General features: G+C 28.7%; 1 protein-coding gene across 1 annotated transcript in view; it reads left to right on the top strand.

The window, feature by feature from the left end:
- Positions 1–4538: 4538 nt before the first annotated feature.
- Positions 4539–22717, top strand: part of LOC129957562 (cell adhesion molecule Dscam2-like) — a 670734-nt gene continuing 652555 nt past the window's right edge. The window contains exon 1 of the mRNA XM_056069925.1: positions 4539–4932. Coding sequence (XP_055925900.1) covers positions 4869–4932 — 64 coding nt within the window. The 5' untranslated portion in view covers positions 4539–4868. The remainder of the gene's footprint in view (positions 4933–22717) is intronic.

The raw sequence follows: 22717 nt of genomic DNA, 5'->3' as shown, positions 1-22717 counted from the left end.
CTGGAATATATTTCATAAAACTCCATTTTAAGTGAATTCCAGTTCCTCAAATTCATATCATGCTGGAATAATTAGGGGAATAATTCACCATTTCAAATTCCTTCATTCCAATTATTGTAAAGGGAATTTTGATAGTATTAATGATGGAATCAGGCCAGATTTGTTTGAATAATTGTTTTAAAATATCTTCTCGTTTAAATGTAACTCTTAAACATAATTAATACTTTTTTTCTTAAAAGATGTCGTCTGCTTTCAAAAAATATTAATCTTTAGGATTCTTTCAAATTTTTATCATGCTGGAATTAATTAGGGGAATAATTCATCATTTCAAATTCCTTCATTCCAATTATTATAAATGGAATTTTGATAGTATTAATGATGGAATCAGACCAAATTTGTTTGAATAATTGTTTTAAAATATCATCTCGTTTAAATTTAACTCTTAAACATAATTCATACTTTTTTTTTCTTAAAAAAATGTCGTCTGCTTTTATAAAATATTAATCTTTAGGATTCGTTTAAAAAACTGAACTCTGATTGAAATGTATTACAAGAACTCTGAATTTTAAAACTCTTTAAATACATCGTTTGGCAATTTTTTTTCTGATATCTATAAGGAGAAATATAGAAACTTAGCCGATTCTTTTCTTTATTGCATGCAAATTAAACTAACCAACTGGCGCACTTATTGTACACTTAATTAAGTCATATGCAAAATGATAAACATCCACAAAAACATAAAGTTTATATAGTAAATTAGGAAAATCCTTATAACTTTGAAAGCAACAGAGTAGAAAAATAAACCTCTAGAAAAAGTTATTGTTTCATTTATCATTGTCAAAAGTTATTGCTTTATTTACCATTGCTTTATTTTTATCGTTGTCAAAAATTGAAATAATTTATGAAACGTTTAAGATAAATTTTTCATTCAATAGAAAGAGATTGAATATTGTAAATTAAATAGTTTGGGTATTGTGTCACTTTAAGATTGCCTTCCTTTTCTTTTTTACTCTGAACTGCTGGAGCTAAATGCTATACTATATTTATCTTTATGTACGATCTTACTAAAACATAAACGATAATTTTTTTAGAGTTTTCTACACAAATATATCTCAGCAATTGTATATAAAGTGCATTACCTTCACTGAGATTTATTACACCTAATGATATTTATTAATCTGTAGTCATAGTATATGGTGTTTTTCAGGCAAAGTAATTTAATTTTTAGAGTACGTTCGGTGAAAAGTTAGTGGTCTAATCCAAAAATTAAACTATTGACCTATTTGTCCTTATTTTTGGAGATATTATTTCATAGTGCTTGATATGCATCTTTAGTATAGCATTATTTTTCCGTTCTGGTTTAACAATTCTCCTATATTTTTCCATTCTGATCAAACAATTCTTCTTTATTTTTCCTTTCTGATCTAAAAATTCTCTTATATTTTTCTATTCTGATGTAATAATTCTCCTATATTTTTTCATTCTGAGCTAATAATTCTCTTATATTTTTCCCTTCTGATCTAAGGATTCTCATATATTTTTCCTTTCTGATCAAAGGATTCTCATATATTTTTCCATTCTGATCTAAGGATTCTCATATATTTTTCCCTTCTGATCTAAGGATTCTCATATATTTTTCCTTTCTGATCTAAGGATTCTCATATATTTTTCCATTCTGATCTAAGGATTCTCATATATTTTTCCTTTCTGATCTAAGGATTCTCATATATTTTTCCATTCTGATTTAACAATTCAATTATATTTTTCTATTCTGATGTAATAATTCTCCTATATTTTTCATTCTGAGCTAATAATTCTCTTATATTTTTCCCTTCTGATCTAAGGATTCTCATATATTTTTCCTTTTTGATCTAAGGATTCTCATATATTTTTCCATTCTGATTTAACAATTCAATTATATTTTTTCTATTCTGATCTAATTATTTTCCTGTATTTTTCCATTCTGATCGAACAATTGTTCTATATAGCTTTATTATATAAAATACATTATAATAGACAAATTATTATTTTTTAATATAATAAAGCTCAATGTGTGTGTGTGATGGCGCTCTACAGGCCAGACCGTGCGACCAACAGTTACGCAATTTGGCACCTGTATACCTTGGAGGCCGGGAATGTGCACCTCGGGGTTATTTTTTCGAATTTTTAATTAGAATTTTATTTATTTAAAAAATAAGCGACATTTTGGCGTGTTTCTGGTATAACTTCCGAAAATATTACCGCACAAAAAGGATTTTTACATCAAGTTAAAGATCAAAAATTTATCTTTTAAATGATACCAATATTTAATCTTAAAATTAAATTTCTATTTTTAATTAATTTTTAAATAAATATTTTTACGATATTTTTCCAACATTTTTTTTCGTACAAAATAAAAATAAAATTTTAGCTGCACGAGCACATTTCGCATTCGTGGGGGAAGATTAGCTTTTTTCAAAGTGTTGCCATCACATTGATTAAAGCTCCAATTAAAAATAAATTAAATCTTTTTGGAAATGAAATCTGCAAAATTATAATTTTCAGCACGTGTCTGTAGGAAATGAAACAAATATGAAATATTATTTTTTCTAAAAAATAAATTCAAGAAAAATTATTTTATGTTCTTTTACACTATCTATATTATTAATCCAATAAATCAGTTTTATTTTAAGACAAGTTTTGTTTAATATGATTAGAATATCCATTCACACAGCTAATTTGTAAACCTTTAGTAATAGACATAGATCTTCTAAAATGGTCTAAATGGAAAATGATTATATTTTATGTAACTTGATCCAATAAATGCTCTAATAAATAACGAATTTTTGATTTTACATAAAGCTTCTGCTGTGGAAATAACGTTTAACAAAATATTCTTGAAACACTAATATTTTAAATAAAAAGAGTTAGTTTCCAATCAACTAAATCAATCACTTAAACTGACTGATTTATGAAAATTTGAATATCACTATTCAATAAAAAAGTATAGTTTTAGATTTTCCATCGATCGTTTCAAAGAAAATACGCCAATCAACGCGCTGGTTTCTCAAGATTAATTGGCCTAAGATTATGAAAATGTTGAGTTTTTCTAAATTCCTAACATTCAAAGTTTCATAAATCAGTCTTAGTTGATCGTGGAAAATAGAAACATTCATTCATTTATTTAAAATTTGGTGTGTCCAGAATATTTCTCACAATATAATACCTTACTGCATTAAATTTAGACTTCATAATTTTTGAAATATATTTATAGGCCGGAATGAAATATTATTATCGATTTCATTTCAATTCTTTTGAAAGCAAAACTAAAAACTGAATTTTATGCTGAATCTGAGAAATTTTTGTTGAAATTCTGTGAGATATTACATAAATTATGAAAAATATTCTGTAGTTCACACAAGACTTAAATACCGAGCGATTCTGTTTGCAGTACTCATATTCAATAATAATAATAAATAAATAACAATAAAATGATAAATAAAATAAAACGCTTGGTTTTATTAAAAAATATCTTTATATTAATTGCAATCTCAGCATTTCCACTTTAAATTAAAGTTGAAGTTTTATCGGAAATGACAACAAATTAGGAATATATATATAATAAATTGAACGAGATGATCTAAACAACAGTATAAGTTTGGTATGACAATCAAATTTGAAGATTAAAAATGTTTTGTTTGAGAAGTTATTAAGAGACAAGTTACTTACAATATTTAATTGAAAATTGTAGCGAGCGATAATAATGGTGAACCGTCTGGTCGCCAAAGGCGGCTAGTTTTTAATAAAATTACCATTTTATATGGATGTAAGTGGTGGAAAACAATTATTTATGATGAACGATTAATGAAAAGTCAGTATTTTAACTAAAATATCAAAATCTTGTTTTTTGTTTCCATTCTGAAATATGAAAGGCATTATTTTTATTTTGTAGATATTCCTGGCAGTATCTTCTCTTATATTCATCGCTACGATCTTCCTAAAACATAAGTGCAGTTTTTCTCTGGATTTACATATTTTCTCTCCCCAAACTACATCCCTACAAGTAAGTACATATCTTGCACATAAACCTAACAAAGCACTTCTCCGTATTCTTGCAAACAAACCCCTTACACCAATTCCACCCCGAAAATCTCCATGTCAATGGAATTTTTATTCAAATACCTTACACCTAACGGACAACCTGTCACGCACACGATATAATCAATTTCTCCTTTTCCCATAGACAACCCACATGTCTGGATTATGATTTCATACACAAATATTTGCTTAAACTACTTCGCTCGTCCAATTCAGAAAGATGCGGGCATCCCACAAAGTCTGTCGGTTTCTTAGAGCTTATAATTGGGTCCGCAGACGATTTCTCATTTTTCGGGCGAACCCTCAAATCGTTTGCTATACCTGCGCCCTCTTTCAGAAAGGGTCGTCTCCCGATGCCGATCGGTGCTGGTGTAGATTGGGAGAAGTTGCCGCGAAGAACGGGTGTGCTGTTACTCTAGTCCCATTCGTGCCGGCAACGTGGTCGGTGCTGGTGTGTTTTGTGGTGTTGCGAACATTTGGCGTTGCGATTTTTAGAAGTTTAATATCGCATTGCTCAATTTTAAAAGTATATCATGCATTTCTCTTAAATGCCATTTAATTATTGTTAAAAATATACATATAAGTAGTTAGATATATGTATCAAGCATTAAGAAAGTAGAACTTTAGTGCAAAAACTTTCCAGTGTTAAGCTGTAGATACCGAATATGAACAATTGATAATAATCAAGAGAACAATATTAATTGACATTCTATTATAAACTGATGATTCAGTGAGACATTTCAAGAACATTTGCCAATAATTCAATAAGCTGAAGAACATTTTTGATTATTATGAAAGCAACCATGAATTTTATTCTGATACTTTACGGACTATTGACCATATGGATTAAACAAGGTATGTGGTAGTATTCATAATATTATTCGCAAGAAAAGTAACGAAACGTTTTATTTATTACTAAATCGATGTAATATTTTGGTTTCATTTTCAAGTAATTTTATATATTTATGAACAAATCATTCTTTAGAAGAATTTACTAATTTAATAGTCTTTACTTACAGTTTTAATGAAATATTATTTTCTTTGTAAGGCTTCAACAGTTTTTCTATAACTTTGAAGCTGTTTCTGTCACACATATTTTTCTATTAAAGCTCGTTTGATGCTCTAAATTTAATCATAAATTAATTTATAATGTATCTAAATTTGTTCAAATATACTGTAAATATTTAAACGCTTTAATGGCATCAAAAATATTTAAACGCTTTAATGGTATCAAAAATATTTAAACGCTTTGATAGAATCAAAAATATTAAGCTCTTTAATAGCATCAAAAATATTTAAATGCTTTAATAGAATCAAAAATATTTAAGCTCTTTAATAGCATCAAAATATTTAAACGCTTTAATAGAATCAAAAATATTTAAGCTATTTAATAGCATCAAAAATTTGTAAAAGCTTTAATAGCATCAAAGATATCTAAACGCTTTAATAGCATCAAAAATATTTAAATTCTTTAATAGCATCAAAAATATGCAAAAGCTTTAATAACATCAAAGTATCTAAACGCTTTAATAGCATCAAACATATTTAAACGCTTTAATAAAATCAAAGATATCTAAACGCTTTAATAGCATTAAAAATATTTAAACGCTTTAATAGCGTCAAAAATATTTAAACTCTTTAATTGCATCAAAAATATGTAAAAGTTTTAAGAGCATCAAAAATATTTAAATGTTTTAAGAGCATCAAACATATTCAAACTCTTTAATAAAATCACCAGCCGAATTAAACGGAATATATGAGACGCGATTTCGGCGTTGAAATTAGGGAAAAATAATTATTTTTTACATAGATTCTTACCAGATTTCGTCAAATTACAAAAATATTTGTTTACATTTCGTTTTTAACTGCGCCAACTCATTCCACGTACATTTCTCTATTACAAATATATGTACTTCATCGAATGAGTAAAATATTTCTTTATCTTTACAAATAACATTCTTAAATAACTACTTGAAACTTTTATAAATAGGTTAAATTATTCTTACCAATTATAAGAATTTGTCGCAATGATTGTCTTGATTGAAATTGGATCCATTGATTGCTTTAATTGAAACTGGTTGCAATGATTGCAGAGTTGCATGAAATTGCTCTGATCTGATGATTTTAATTATAGAGTAAAAGAAATAGTATAGTAACGAGTGGTGTAGTTTTTCAATGGTGAATGAAACATTTCATTAATAGATGCAGTTTTAATTACCAACGACTTTCTTGAAATTTCAAGAACACTTTTATATTATAAGAGTAGTTTATATATCTATGAAGATGAATTTTAAAAATGGGAATGTTTTGTAACTGATTGCTGAGTTTTTAAACTTTTGTAGCCTATTATATGTTTCGAAAATATTATTTTCACCTGTTTGATTCATTCAATTCATACCTAAAGAAATACGTTCTGCCGGCTTCCTAGCATAGGGGTAGAGCGTCTTTCTCGTCATTCGGGCATCCTGGTTCTTGCTCTTCTTCCGTGTTCTATCTGTGACATGTGCAAATGTACCCCCCCCCCCCACGTAAAAAGAGGCTTTGCAAGCGAATGTGACGCATGAGTAGCTAATTCGCACTCTTGGCCCTAGATAACGCTACTTAAAAAGCAAGAGACGCTCCGTCGGCTTAAAATCGGCGACATCCTTAGTGGACTTGTCAACGATAAGTGCCATTAGAAACAACAACCGAACTATTCTCTCATTTGTTGGCATTCATATAAATGCTGAATTTCGAATAAAAATTTTTTTTTTCCGACTCTGAGGCCAAATTAGGCTAATTTATTTTCATGTAAAATAAACGAAAAATAACATAAATTAAAAAAAATTATAAAAAATTCCTTTTTTAAATATTATTGAATAAAAGGTAATTTATAAAATACGAGAATAGTTATTAATAATGGTGAAAATCATTAGTAACAAATTTGTCTTGTCTCATAAAATATAAGACTATAAAGAAATTATAAAAAAATTAAGGTAGTTTCAAATTTGTATTTTACAATTATAGCTATAAAATTAGAATTAATAAAGTTTATTTGATTGAATGGTTATTAATAAAAAATGTGTTTGAAGCTTTTATTTGGTCATGAATTATGATTCATATCTGCGATAAAAATTTATTTACCTATTTTTAATAAACTATATTAAATGCTAATAGAGTTTGCTGCATAAAAGACAGATGATATTTTATTCCATTTCTTAAACTTTCTTCGTGAAAAAATAAAAAATTTTATTCATTAAGTTAGTCTGTTTATTCTAGATTCAAAATCAATATTATAAGTTATTGCAAGAAAAGATTTCGAAGTCAAATTTGAATTAAAGCAAGTAAATTTGACTAAATTTAAAAATGACAAAAATTCGAGAAAGAAAATAAGAGTTTTATTTAGAAAATAGCCAAATAAATTATTTATGTTTCCTTTTAAAAGATTTTATATTGAAATAAAAAAATAATGAAAAATATATTTTTTGTAACTTCTGTTTTAATTTGCAATGAGTTTTTAAAAGAATATTTTTGTAGTTTTAATTTACAAAACGTTATTATATAGAGAAATTAAATTATTTTCTTTTATCTTTTAATATAATATGCGATTAAATGCGAAATAGTTTAAATAAAATTAGAATTCTGAGTGTAATTTATTCATTTCGAAGTGTCCTGAATATATGCATGATAATGTGTGAAATCTATATGATGAGTGATTTTTGTATCCAGTGTTCAATATTCCGAAAGTGTATCAGTTTTACAACTTCCTATAAAGAAGACCTATATTGATAGAATGGAAATCCATATGTCCAACATAAATGTAGAACCTTTTACAGACTTTATTTTCTTAATTTAGAGCTAAAAAATGTCAAATCACAAACTGTAAAAAAAACAACAACATTAGAGTGCTATTAAATTTTATTTAATCAAACTTTTGTTTGAAAAAGAAACTAATCACGTGAAATTAATTACCCACATCTATATTGTTAGACTTTTTAATAATTTTATCAACAATCAAATTGTGAGAAAAAAACAACTGTATTATCTTTTCTCGAAATTTTCTATATCAAGTTAATGAGAGAACATATTGTTACAGAAATCTGCCTAGTGAATATATAGTGAGAAGTACAAAATTGCTATCCAACAGATAATAATTATTTTTTCCATTAGCCAACTTGAAATCAAGGTCACAAGCATATACCCGGGGACATTCACATAGACACTATTTGAGACAATAAATAATATATTATCAGATAATAATATTTCTAATTAACTTGCAGTACAGCGTTGTTTCATTCGTTCAGCGTGAAACAACAGGAGAGCTCGCTCTGCGATGAAACATTGTAAGAAGAGAATTAAAAAAACTTTCTACGAGTTCGACTTAAATCATCCCTTGGACAGTGTATCGAATCTTCTAGAAAGACCGTTGGATCTCAAGTTCTAATAGAGATGTTGTCAGATTTCTTGTATTTTCTACAACAGCCATGTTTATTTCCAAAGTAACCAAATTCGTTAAGAAGAATTTCAGGACGGCCGAGTATATTGACTCAAGATGCATTAAATAATCTGAAATAATTGTCCTACTTACTATGGAAATGTATATGCATTAAAACAATATTACAAATTTATAATCGCATGATCCGAAGAGTTAAATTCACAAAAAAGTCAGTATTTTGTGCAATCGGCATTCAATACATCACCTACTGACCCGAAAATCAAAGTAAAAGCTTCCCATTATGTTATTTACAAGTAGCCACTACGTTATCATGAACAGTCAACGTAGTGGCTCATGATAATAATATATGTCTCAAGAGTTATAATATATGAACTTTATTTCTATCAATGCAACCGTTTTTCAGAAAGGTATCAAGTAGCTTGAAATGTTATTAAAATGTGCTTATAAATTATTTATTCGGATCAATGATTTTATTTCTTCGATCGCTGTTCATATTTTTCAAATAATAGCGAACTAAAACTAAATTCAGCGATATTGATAAAATATGGTAAGCGAAAGACTTTTATGGTCTAGAATACCGTGCTTTTAACGTTTGGCCGTAAATTATGGAAGTTCAAACACTTACTTGTTGTTTATTAATCCATAAGTTTCAATAAAGGCAGTTTACATACTTTTAAAAGCTAAATGACGAGAAAGCATTCGTGCTCGCTATCTTAAAATATGAACAAAGTTTTATTCGCACTTTTCTTAAGAATGTTATATTTTAGAATGTAAAATTAAAAAAAAAAATAACATTTTATTCTGGTTTCGCCATCGACAAATTTTCAGCTACACATGCTTCAGAGCAGAGAATAATTTTCATGCCAAAAATTTATCATACATTTATGAATTCTGTATTCTTGGCGATACGTTGGGAAATTATTATGCGCATAGGAAGAAAATAAGCGTACCGCTGGTCTTTGAGCGAATATATGCTTTCCAGTTGCCATCATTCATTTTTCATTCAGTTGCCATTCGTGTTTTCTGAAAGTGGGACCCGAGGAAATGTGATGGATGAACTGTACAATTTACATTTTAAAAGTTTTACTTGAGTTTTATGCGCTGCATTACCATCAGGATGTAATCTAATAGCTATGATATCATTTTAAATGGAAATTATCTCTCGGTACAATTCCCCCCCCCCCCAAGAATTTTTACATGTTCTTTTTAGCCTGAAAATATCTTAACTTCTTCTGAAATAACTCGAGTGCTTTAGTAATCGAATTTGCAATTTAATGCTCTATGTTATAGGTATTTGGAATATAGTTAGAATGTCTTTATAAAAATGATCTGTTGAGATATAGAGAGTTTGATATCTCATTTAAGCTTGCTATTTTGGCTAATCGAGTTTCATTTTTTGTTTTATTACAAATTGTCTTATTAATTTTTGTTAGAAATTAAAAAAATGATGGATATTTCATTTATATTGACAAATTAATAATAGTTAGAATTTCTTTATGAAAATGATCTGTTGAGATATGGAAAGGACTGTTTGAAAGTTTGCCATTTTGGCTAATCGAGTACTTTTCCTTATTTCATTTCGATATTTCGTATTAATATTTATCTATATCTATATAATAAAACTCAATGTGTGTGTGTGTTGGCGCTCTACAGGCCAGACCGTTCGACCTACGGTTACTAAATTTGGCATGTGTATACCTTGGAGGTTGAAAATGTTCACCTAGGGTTGTTTTTTTAATTTTTAATTAGAATTTTAATTAATTAAAATTAAAGCGGGATTTCAGCGTTTTTCCTCTTTAACTTCCGAAAATAATATTGCACGAAAATAAGTTTTACAGCATGTTAAAGTTCAAAAAAGGATCTTTTTAATAATACCAGTAGTTTGAAATGTAAATAAAATTTCGATTTTTAACGAATTTTTAAAGAAATATTTTAACCATATTTTTCAACAATATATTTCGGATAAAATAAAAATAAAATTTAATCTGCACGAGCACGTCAATGGGAAAAAATTAGCTTTTATTAACGTGTTGCCATTACATTGGCAGAAATTAAAACTAAAAGAATAAAAAAATAAAATTAAAAAATCAAATTAATTATATAAAAGTGTAATTTTCAGCACGTGTCAGTATGAAGTTAAAAAAAATTGAAATATGATATTCTCTAAAAAAGTAAAAGGAGGAAAAGTTTTCAATAATGTTTTATCTATACCTATACGTATAATGAAGCTCAATGCGTGTGTGTGTTGGCGCTCTACAGGCTAGACCGTTAGAACGACAGTTACTAGATTTGGCACATGAATACCTTGGAGATCAGAATTGTGCACCTCGGAGCTATTTTTTCCAGTTTCTAATTAAAATTTTAATTGATTAAAAATTAAGCGAAATTTTGGCGGTTTTCCGCTATAACTTCCTAAAATATTACAGCACAAAATTGATTTTTACATTATGTTGAAGTTCAAAAAATAATCTTTTAAACGATACTAATGTTTTAATTAACAAATTAAATTTCTATTTTTAATGAATTTTTTTTAAAAAAATAATTTAATCATATTTTTCCACAATTTATTTAGCACAAAATAAAAATAAAAATTATGCTGCGCGAGCATGTTGCACGTTAATGGAAACTTTTATCAAAGCGTTGCCATCATATTGACAAAAGCTCAAATTAAAAAAAAATAGGTTAACTATCATTCCAAATTAAACATATAAAAATGTAATTTTCAATACGTGTTAGTATGAAAAGAAATAAATATGAAACATTATATTCTCTGAAAAAAACAAATGCAAGAAAACGTTTTCTATGATCTTTTGCAATACCAATATTACTAATTCAATTAAATAGTTTTATTTAAGGCACATATGATTTGATAGGTAAATCAACTCTAATCGGAGCCCAACAGATAATTTGTAAACCTTTAGTAATAGACATACATCTGCTAACAAATGGTCTAAATGAAATAAATAATTATATTTTGTGTAAATGGAGTTAATAAATGCTGATGAATTACGAATTTTAAATTTTTACATATATCCTCTGTTCTGTGAATCATATTTAACAAAATATTTTTAAGTCGCTGATATTTTAAATAAAAATAATTGCACTCCAATCAACTAAATTTATTACTAAAGCTGGCCAATTTATGAAAATTTCAATATCACTGTTCTGTATATACGGATGATTTTAGATCACTTCATCAACCGTCTTAAAGAGGCCAATCATCTCCCAGAGTTTCTCAAGAGTGGTTGGCTTAGATTATGAAAATGTCGATTGTTCTAATATTGTAATATTCAAAACTTAATAAATCTGTCAGATTTGATAGCAGAAGACAGAAGCTTTTATTAATTTATTTAAAAGTTGGAGTGTCAAGAACCTTTTGTAGAATGTTCCTTAGCACCAAAGAGCTTTCTAAAATTTAAACTCCATAAATTTTTGAAATATATTTATAAACAGAAGAAAATAAAATATTATTATTGACAGCATTTATATCTTTTTAAATATAAAACTTAAAACTTAGAATTTAAGTTACTAAATAAGAATTGTTACTAAAGAATTAGTTCAGATAGTAATATGCCTCAGATGGATTGATGATTCAAGATTAGATTCAAGAATAGCATGTTTCGATATTATATTTCATATTCAAAAATTGGTTAAGATGATATGTCTCAGATCGATTGATGATTCAAGAACAGCATGCTTCAAATATTATTCTTCAGATTCAAGATTGGTTGATTGACAAGAACGTATGATGATTCATGATCAGATGATCATCAGACGGATTGATGATTCAATATTAGATTCAAGAATCACCTCATGTGATTGGCAACTATAGCATGGAACTTTCTGAATTCCCATATACCTTTCCACAGTAACATTTCTGAAATACATACATCACGTATTTCGTAATAAAATCAGACATGGTTAATCCATTTTCGATTTTACTATGTTTCCATTAAATTCATTCAGCAATAAAAAGTTTTTAGATAATACAACATTTCAAATATTTCTCTTTAGATCCAAGAATCGAACCTGAATCGAAAAATCGTGTTTTATACAGTCAGAAAGAAAGGCTTAAGCTGAAAGCTAAAGTGGACTTTATTTATGTTCCGAGTCGTAATTGAACTTTAAACTCCTTTTTTGATACCTCTCAGAAAAAAATTTGAAAGACATTTTTGAACTAGAAGCACTTAGCTCAAGATTTTGTGTTATGTGTACAAACAGACGTTTGGAATAAAAGGCTCTTGACTGGAATCCATTAAAGCAATTGCCTTCCCCTTACGTGAATAACCAACCTTCTTTCTGATTTTTCAACCTTTCCCTTTCTTAGGGAAGAGGGGCTTAAACCTGACAGTTAGGGTTGAAGCTTTTCATTTTGCTCTTTTAAAGAAACGCTAGGTGTCTATCTCGAGTACTTTTCTTTTTTTGTTCTTAGGTTTCATATTCTATCCTAAAATGGAGTTTGTATTTGGTTTGAGAAAAAAATTCGGATTTTGTTTGTTTTAAACACTTTTCTGCATTGTAACTAATTACATTTTATTTTCCTCTACAACTAGAAAATAATTTTACATTTATATGCATGGAAACCATTAATGGCTTAGCTTTCTGGAGGGGAAATTTATTGCTGTATTGTGTAAGAACGTTTTGTTTCTTTTACTTCTTAGAATTATCTGTTTAAGCCCTATTAATTAGTTTTCTCGTAAACCTAGCAGGATTAAAGAATGTGGTAAGAAACGAATATTTTATTTTCAGATTTTTGCTGTACACCATTTACAGGCTTATATTTTGGTATTACTTTTTCTTAATGTAGGACATGATCTACAATCTTGACGATATACAGAAACTGCAATATACATAGGTAAGTAATATATAATGATGAAAATTAACCCTTCAGCACATGCCTCCCTTTTTTTGAACATTAACACACAAGCAGAAAAATTTTGACCCTACTTATCTTATTGACTATTTATATAAAAATAAAATATGATCAAAGTGCATGAATGTTTTTACATGCAAATGTGTTACTTAAGATACAAATGCTATTTTTAAATAAAAAAAAGAATAATAAAACATGCCGGCGTCCTGGCATAGGGGTAGCGCATCTTCCCTGTGATTTGGACGTCACGGGTTCGAGTCCCGGTTTGGGCATCGTTGTTCTTCTTGCTCTATCTGTGAGATGTATGAATGTACCCTCCTGTAAAAAGGGGTTGTGCAAGCGAATGAGTGGTGCGTGAGTGGTGAAGTCGTATTCTTGGCCCAAGTTGGTTCTACGATAAAAACAAGAGGCGCTCCCCCTTAGGCTTAAATCGGCTGTCTTTGAACAGCGGGCTTGTCCGTGGCAAGTGCCATAAGAAACAACAACGACATAATAAAACATGGAGTTGTAATTTATTACTCTTTTTTCATACTTTATCTGTATTCATTAACATTTTGCTTATTATTCTCCGATAAAACTTATAAGTTTCCGTGTAAGTAATTTTTTTCTTGCATAAAAGTATCGGATAAATAAGAAATCTATACTTAAAATATAGTTCACATTTGTAATTTCTTGGAAAAAAGGAGCTTAAACATACAACTTTAAAAATTCATAACTTTTGTCTTTCATTTTTATATACATACTCAAAAAATACATTTATCATTCCTCATTCAGAATAAAATGAAGCTTTATGGCAATTTTATAGACAATTTATTCATACAATAAAAGAATACATTTTATATAAGGTTTTGCTACTTTTTTCTGGAGCAGGAAAGACTCGATCAGATTTTCTGAAGTGTACAGAATCTGTCTTTTGTTCTGATTCTGACTTTAAATATAGTTTAAATTTGTAATTTCTTGGAAAAAAAAGGAGCTTAAATATACAACTTTAAAAACTCATATCTTTTGTTTCATTTTTATATACATACTCAAAAAATACATTTATCATTCCTCATTCAGAATAAAATGAAGCTTTATGGCAAATTTATAGACAATTTATTCATACAATAAAAGAATACATTTTATATAAGGTTTTGCTACTTTTTCCTGGAGCAGGAAAGACTCGATCAGATTTTCTGAAGTGTTTAGAATCTGCGTTTTGTTCCGATTCTATAACATGATCACTTTCTAAAATTTCATGATTATATGAGGAATCTAAGCTATCATCACTTTGTCTATTAGTAGTAATAAGTCTTGCAAGAAGATCCTTAAATCTGAGCTTCTCACTTTCATAGCCATAACATTAAAATAATCTGAAAGTTAGGACACTCAGGGGCCCATTTGACCCAGACCACCTGTCAAAAAATAAGATACATTGTTTTATTGTATTCTGTTGTTCTAAACCTTTTTCTTCTAGCTCCCTCATGAAGGTATAGGAAGTACTGGTGTAAACTTTTAAAATTTCCTAGAATGTGTAAACAAAAGAGAAATGGTGGGTTCAAAAAGACCCTATACTTGTAATGACGGGTTAAGATCTTGATTCCGAAGCTAGAGCTCTCGAGATTTAAAATTTGAATACGCATATATGTAAGGGAAGAGTGATCTTTTCTAGTGCCTTTCCCGTTTTTTGAACTTTCTCATCGAGATTTAAAAATCAGAAATCGTCTTAGCAATGTTTTTAGATAGAGTGTTTATATAATTTGCAAGTAATGCATGCAGTTATAATATTCAGAAACAAAAAATGATACGTTTTTATACCTAAAGATATCAGTTTTTCGCGCCCCTTAGATATGACTTCATTTTAAATAATTTCTAAAAAAATAAATAAAAAGTTATTTAAAAAAATCCGTGTAGTTGTTTTTTCTAAAAAAGTACACTTTGATATTAAATGTTTTTTTTTTAATTTACCCGAACTCAATCAGAAAAACATCAAATTGTCAATTTTCTGTAAAAATCATGTGCTGTTCGGCAATAAATATTTTTTGCTGCATTGAAAGTTGTGAGTACGAAATATCATGTGTTTCAGCTTCCAATACTCATACTTAAATATGGTAGCCAGCATTATGATTTTGAAAAACATATTTATAAAAGTAAGTTTTTGTAAGTATATTGTGTTTTTTGAGACAACATACTTACAAATTTACCAAGCGGACAAACCTTTAGATTTGGAGATTATTGCATTCAATATGAATATATTTTAAACGCAGATATGCAATTCATTGTGATAGTCGCAAATATTACTTAACATAAAACAAAGTATATATACAAAATAACAGAGTTTTACAGATATATAAACAGAGTTTAGTTGTTGCGTGGCTGAATTGAAGAAACTTTTAAAAATTTTATTCCCTACGGGAGGCATTTTATGTAGAAAGAATAAGTGTTAAGAAATATGTCTCTCAACATCGCGATGCAAGAGCAGAAGAAAACAAAAGTTTTCCCTTCAGTGGTTTTACTAGGAGATTTTGGTAGGGATTTCTTTTACACCAGGTGTCGTATTCGGAAAGGGAAATTTAGATATCTTTAAAAGAATGCGGTCATATCTGGATTTTTATTCCTTCTCTGGGAGAGTAAGAAAATGCTAAAACTAGCAATTTTATAGAGAGCATGTAAAATTAATTAAATAAACAAGTGGGAATTGGATCAGGAAATAAAAGAAAATTTTTAAAATGTACTTCATATGGGCTAAATGAAGATAACAATTAGGAAATTAATTAGGATTTAAATTAATTTAAGAGATATTATTACATATATGTATATATATAGCAAACATTTGATTTTTAAATCATTTTAAAATTTTAAATATATTCTTTTAATGATACCATGTCTACTGCGCTGTAAAGTTTTGAATACTACTAACTTTCACTGTTGACGACGAAAACACGTCGAAATGGAATACTCGGTTTTCTTCTTTTTTTTTTATTATGAAGCATAAATCTGTCATGTACGACACTGAAAAGAAAAATCTGAGTAATCTTGACGTCCATGGCTATTTGGCGGAGGAGGAATGAATGCAACTTCTAATAACGAATATTCGAAGAAGTTTCTTGCAGATCAATTTTATGGTTTATGAATTTAAAATAAACAATCAAATGATTATCTGATATGTATGAGTTGCACACTTCTAAAAATATGAAATCTGTTTTGAAAAGACACATTTCATTATTAATTCTTCTCTCGATTTATAAGAAAAGTATTTAACGCACGAAAACTTTTTTAACTAGTTTATAAAGCTCAGAGCTTCTAAATGAAAGATTTTAATTCAAATAATTTCCTCCATTACATTGTTTAACTCAAAAATAGAAAGAAAAGAAGCAAACGATTCTTTGCAATTATCCGTTCCCAGATGAAACATTTTATGCTAATTATAGCAACTAATGAGCCGCGTAATATACTACAAAGTTTTTGGAATTAACTATTTTATGTTTGAGAAATTCTAATTTTAACGGAAAAGCTTTTAATGATAATTGAAAAAACGAATTACTTTAAAAGACACGACATTTTTCTGCTGTTTGCTATCTTTTCCTCCTTTGATTTGGTTTTTCAGAAACATGAAAGTGTTTTTCATCGAACATCAAATATTTGAATTTTTAAGATAAATTTAAAGTTTTTGATTGAAGAAAAAAATTGATAGAGGATTTTTTGAGGACACAATGGATGAGTTTTTTGGTACGAAATGGGGTAAAATATATGTTAAGTCTATTAAATAGATTTATATTTTATTACCCATTTGCTGAAATATTAAATTTTTAAATTATTTGATATAATTTTGCAAAATGCGCTAAGGAAAATCATATAATTGCATTATGCTTCATATTACGTGAAGAATAAGAAAAGTGAATTTAAAATACCACTAAACATAAGTTTATTAAATTTCGATTAAAATAAGCACTTTTAATAATAGACGGCATTTTGCGTATGTGTGAATATGTATATATCTATAAGCGTTAATTCGACATTTCAAAGAATTCGGCCTAGAATTCACAAAGATATACTTTAAGGGATGGAAATATACACACCTTTCAAATTTTCAAAATATTTAATTAAAATCTTTATTATTTTACGACTTTAAACGAACAATTATTGTATATATATATATATATAAATTTATTTATTTCATGTATCTCGGAAACGGCTCTAATGATTTGGATCAAATTTTATATTTAGATAAGATTTTGCTTTTTAAGTTTATTTTTATAAATGTACTTCCTGAAAAACGCAATTTTACACATACACACACACGTACGCACGCACACGCACACGCACACACACACACACACACACACACACACACACACACACACACACACACACACACACACACACACACACACACACACACACACACACACACACACACACACACACACACAATTATAACTATTAAAATGAGTATATTCACTTTGCGCTTCGAAGTGCGGGCAGTGCCGTTTTGTGGCCAGAACAAAATGAATAATGCGTGTGCTGTGGATAGAGTCGTGCTTTTCGTTTTATTTTTTCACTTGCGTATTTATATATAATATCTTTTGCTTTTTAAGTGAAACTATATTGGTGTTTTTCATGAAAAAAAGTGATTTTATTAAAAAAAAATAATAATGTGACTACCTTTTACTTACTGCTCTCATGCTGACAACGTCATACAGTGTAATCTAAACCCGATTTCATTATGGTAAAAACTGAGTGCAAGTTCAAAAATGTAAGTAATGATTGGTAAACTGTAAAATGAATACTGTAATATAGCAGATTGGTTCGAATAACATGTTAAACATTCATTCATGATTTTTTTATTTTATTTCAATGACCATTTCAGATGTAGGTAAGATTGAAAAATACTCAACTGTAATCAGTATGTGACTCATATCTAAATATTTTCTCTAAAAAAACACGATTTTACAACAAAAAAAAAAGAAAGAGAAAAAGAAGAAAGTTGTAAGACTTGGTTTTCCAGATATTGTAAAACAATTATTGAAATTATGTAGTTTTTTAGTAAAAACTTTCGAAAATATCTTTCAGCAAAAATACTTTTGCTAATCATGAAACTCAATTTTTTTTATTGATGCCAAATTAGTTGATATGAAATTTTTTTTTAATATTCATAATTTTTTAAATGTGTTTTCAGCTTAATTTTCAACATTACATTTCACTGTAGAATGGAATTAAAGTCGTTTAACCATTTTATTAAATTGCATTAATTTCTTTAGTTGTTGGAAGCTAAAGAAGAAGATATTAATTATCTGTGCAGCTAACATAAGGAGTGAAAAAGTGAGTTTGCAATGTCGCGAAAAACAATGAGCAATGTAGGAAAAGAGGTTTCTTAGAGAGTCACGTTTATACAAAGAGTGTTCAAATGAAAAGGTACGAAACAATACTGTGGGTATAAATGAAGTCTATATTCAAAGTATACACCATAGGCCTGAGCACAACGATGCCATTGATTAACGAGACGAAGTATTCCTTGTTCAACGAATTCCTGTGGCCCTGACGAAACCCAGTTCTTCACAGCGTCCTTGAGTTCGCAGTCCGCGTTGAAGAGCCTCCCTTTCAGATGTTTTTTCAGGTGACCAAACACATGAAAATCGCAGGGAGACATGTCTGGGCTGTAGGCGATGGTCGAGCTGCTCCCACTTGAACTTTGCCAGTTCCGCTTGTGTGGACGCTAGTGGAGACGCATGGAAGCGCGGTATCATGGAGTAGAAACACCCCCTCAGTGAGTAGCCCCGGTCTTTTGTTCTTGATGGATCTGAGTAGTCATCGGAGTATCTCACATCGGAGTTCGAATTTTGCAATGTGAACGCCATCCTGTCTTCACATTCACTGCCACATCAATTTAACGGTGCTCTTTATTAGCCACTGCTCTTTCTTCCGCGCATGCTCCGATCAACGTCGGAGAATCCAATCGCATCCCTAGATATCGCACTACGTTCTTCCATAGCGGCATAGGCAAATATGTTAACGGTTACGTTACTACGACTTTTCGTACCTTTTCATATGAACACCCCTTGTAATTCTCTAATGCCAGTATGATCTTAGAACTTGACCTCATTAGAATAATTTAATCTCACAATAAATAGAACAAGTGAAAACCTATTAAAATAAAACGGTTTAAATCTTTATCATTTTTAAACTCAAAAAAAATTATTTGTAATAAACGTTATTGATCGTTGTAACAATTCGATTGCGTTATCACAGCAATCAGAATGATTTTGCTTTAATTGTTCATTCAGTTTTAAATATTTTGTGAAATTAAATAAATTTTGCTGCATTAAATTATATATTATGATTAATTTTACCATACATTAGTATTTAAAAATTTTGTGAAATTTGCAGAAATTTTACCATATTATTATTATTATTTGTTACAAAGTAATGCAATTAAGACTGTTATTTTCCTTATTAATAATTTCATTTCTAGAATTTTATTCTACATAATTTAATTTTTTAGTAAAACAACATTTCAGGACCAAATTTTCACTACTCTCATTGGACCTAAATCTTTTTAAATATATATTGAATTTTTTCTCACCAATTACCCAAATAGATTTTCAAATAATAATAATAATAAATAAATTTTAAAAATTTTCATAGAAACAAAATCGCTTAATTTTGCATTCCGTTTCGTCATTTTCAGTTCGTTGCATTAAGGGATAAGATTAATTTCGTCTTAAAAGTTTCAAATAGATGGTCTATGAACAAATATTTGATGTACTTTAATATTAGACCTGCCTACATTTATCTCAAATTTCTTTTTTACTTGGGATTTTTTTGTTTTTTGTCAAAGCTGTAATAAAAATTTTCAATATTTTTATTAAAAATTCGATTTCACTAATTTTATTTACCCTCTTTTATTTTTCTATCATATAACCATTTTAGAAAATGAATGCCATGGAAATATAACTATTTTGTGTAAAAGAAAACATAAAAAGAAGGAATAAACTCTATTTAAACATATGTTAACGCGAATTTTATATATTTAGTACAGTTAATTTTTATTCATAAAATGTAAATTTTCATTCAAACACTTATTAGAATAAAATCGGAATTTTCAGTTATTTTATATAAGAAATAAAAGAAAAACAATAAACTCTACCGAAACATTTACTAATATGATTTTTATAAAAGTAACCAATAAAATTTTCCAGATCCTTTTTTATCCTTAAATATGCAAATCATTTAGACATTTTTAGAACTTGACCATTTAAAAAAAATCTCCCTAGATATTTCTCCCACATACAGTTTTCAAATAGTTGAGATACTTACCAAAGTTACCCTGCCCTAAAATGGTTAATGGTTAGTTTATATCCTTTCATTTCAACCCAATAAACTAAGTTTAATAATGAAAGTGGCATTTAAAACATATCAAAGCAAGCTAAAAATCAATTCGTAAGATACTGTAATCAAAAACCTTTTATACATTCTCTTTTATCAAACTAGTTTGCGAGTTAAAAAGTTCCGAGATAGTAAAAACGGATTAAATAGTCGTAAACTCGGTTGGGCTTTTATAACTCTCTCTTCTCTATCTAGCTCCATTTTTCTTCTTCTTTAAGACTTGTGATATAACAGATGATTTCCCAAGTGTTTTGTTAACTAGCCCGGATGGCTCTTACTGGATGCAGTACCGAAACTCCGGATGATATTCCGATTACTATGAAAGAAGAAAACAATTATCGATGACAGGTTTCGTTGGGCAGACTATCCATCATTTATTTTTCTGCTTTACGGGAAATACGAAAAATTCATGAAATAAACAGCAGACGATTCTGGAATGAAAAAAATAAAGAAATAAAAATTCCGTATTTCAGATTTATCTTTTTCCGAGTAGAGACAAATTTAAGGATGGAAAATTAATTTAATATCATGCAACTTATTAAAATTCTCTCTTATTTTATTGTAATTATCTTAGTATAATAAAATGATACTAAATTCTACATATTTGTTTTTGTTAATAATTTATTATTTTAAATACTATAGATTCAATTTTTAAAAATTCATTAAACGATGGCTTGAGAGTACAGAGTCAAAATTTAATTAAATTAATCTATTTACCGATGAAAAAAAATTCAAAACATATTTACGAAGAGTGTTACAGTTGAGAGTACATATATGTACACAATATAAATACTCTAGAACATTAGGAGGTAAGTAAAAATTCGATTTCACAATTATGACTATTGGAACGTGAAATAAGTCGTATGTAATAAAAATATCTTGGCATTCAATTTATTGATTTCAAGGAAATTAATAAAAATATTATAATCTTTTTCAAAAAAATATTGCAATCTATTCCAAAAAAATATAATAATTTTTTTCCAAAAATATTATAATATTTTTTCAGTTGTTTAATTAATTTTATTAGTTAATGTTTCAATTGTTTAATTAGTTTATTAGTTAATATGAAAATAAGCTATTTTTGTTTATTTTAAGTGTACGGATATTTATACTAACTACTATTACTATATTTATTTCAAGTATTTTCATAAATTAGTCCTGTTTTGACGAACGAAGCTGGTTTGAGAATGTTGTTGTTGTTTCTTACGGCACTTGCCATGGACAAGCCCGCTGTTACGAAGGCAGCGATTTTAAGCCGTTTGGGGAGCGTCTCTTGTTTATTTAGTATCGCCAACTAGGGCCAAAAGTACGACTTTGCTACTCACACATCACTCATTCGCTTGCACAACCCCTTTTTACAGGAGGGCACATTCACACATCTCACAGATAGAACAAGGGAAGAACAACCATGCCCAAACCGGGACTCGAACCCAGGACGCCCAGATCACGGGGAAGACGCGCTACCCTTATGCCGGGACGCCGGCAAAAAAATCCTTCAATTTGTTATTATATATGGAGTTCCCGGATAAGTTGAAGTTAATAAAATATTGTCATCTATTTCAGATACATATGTTTTTAATAATATGAGCTTAGTACGCGTTACCCCTATGCCAGGATTTCGAGAATACTTAATAACAGGAAACTTAATAACAGGAATACTTAAGAACAGGAACTTATGGTACTCAGACTACTGTAGCTAAAAACTATCAGCCACAAAGCAACCAAATTTTGGCTATTAACGACATGGCAAAAAGAAATCCGCAAAAAAAATTTATAAAAGTTGCCAATAGGGGTAAATGTGGCGCTTTTCTCTTTAAGACAGCTAACATTTTGCATAAAATACGGGGGAAAATTGCAAAATGCGAAATCCCGATTACATAGTCGACACCAGCGCCATTATTTTGTGTTAGAAAAAAGAAGCGGGGCATTGAAAATCAGTTCAAGTATCAGTTGATTTGTAAAATGCG

The sequence above is a fragment of the Argiope bruennichi genome, chromosome 11 (genome assembly GCF_947563725.1).
Source record: "Argiope bruennichi chromosome 11, qqArgBrue1.1, whole genome shotgun sequence".
NCBI lineage: Eukaryota > Metazoa > Arthropoda > Arachnida > Araneae > Araneidae > Argiope > Argiope bruennichi.
Note: the sequence above shows the minus strand (reverse complement) of the source record. Positions and strands in the feature narration are given on the sequence as shown.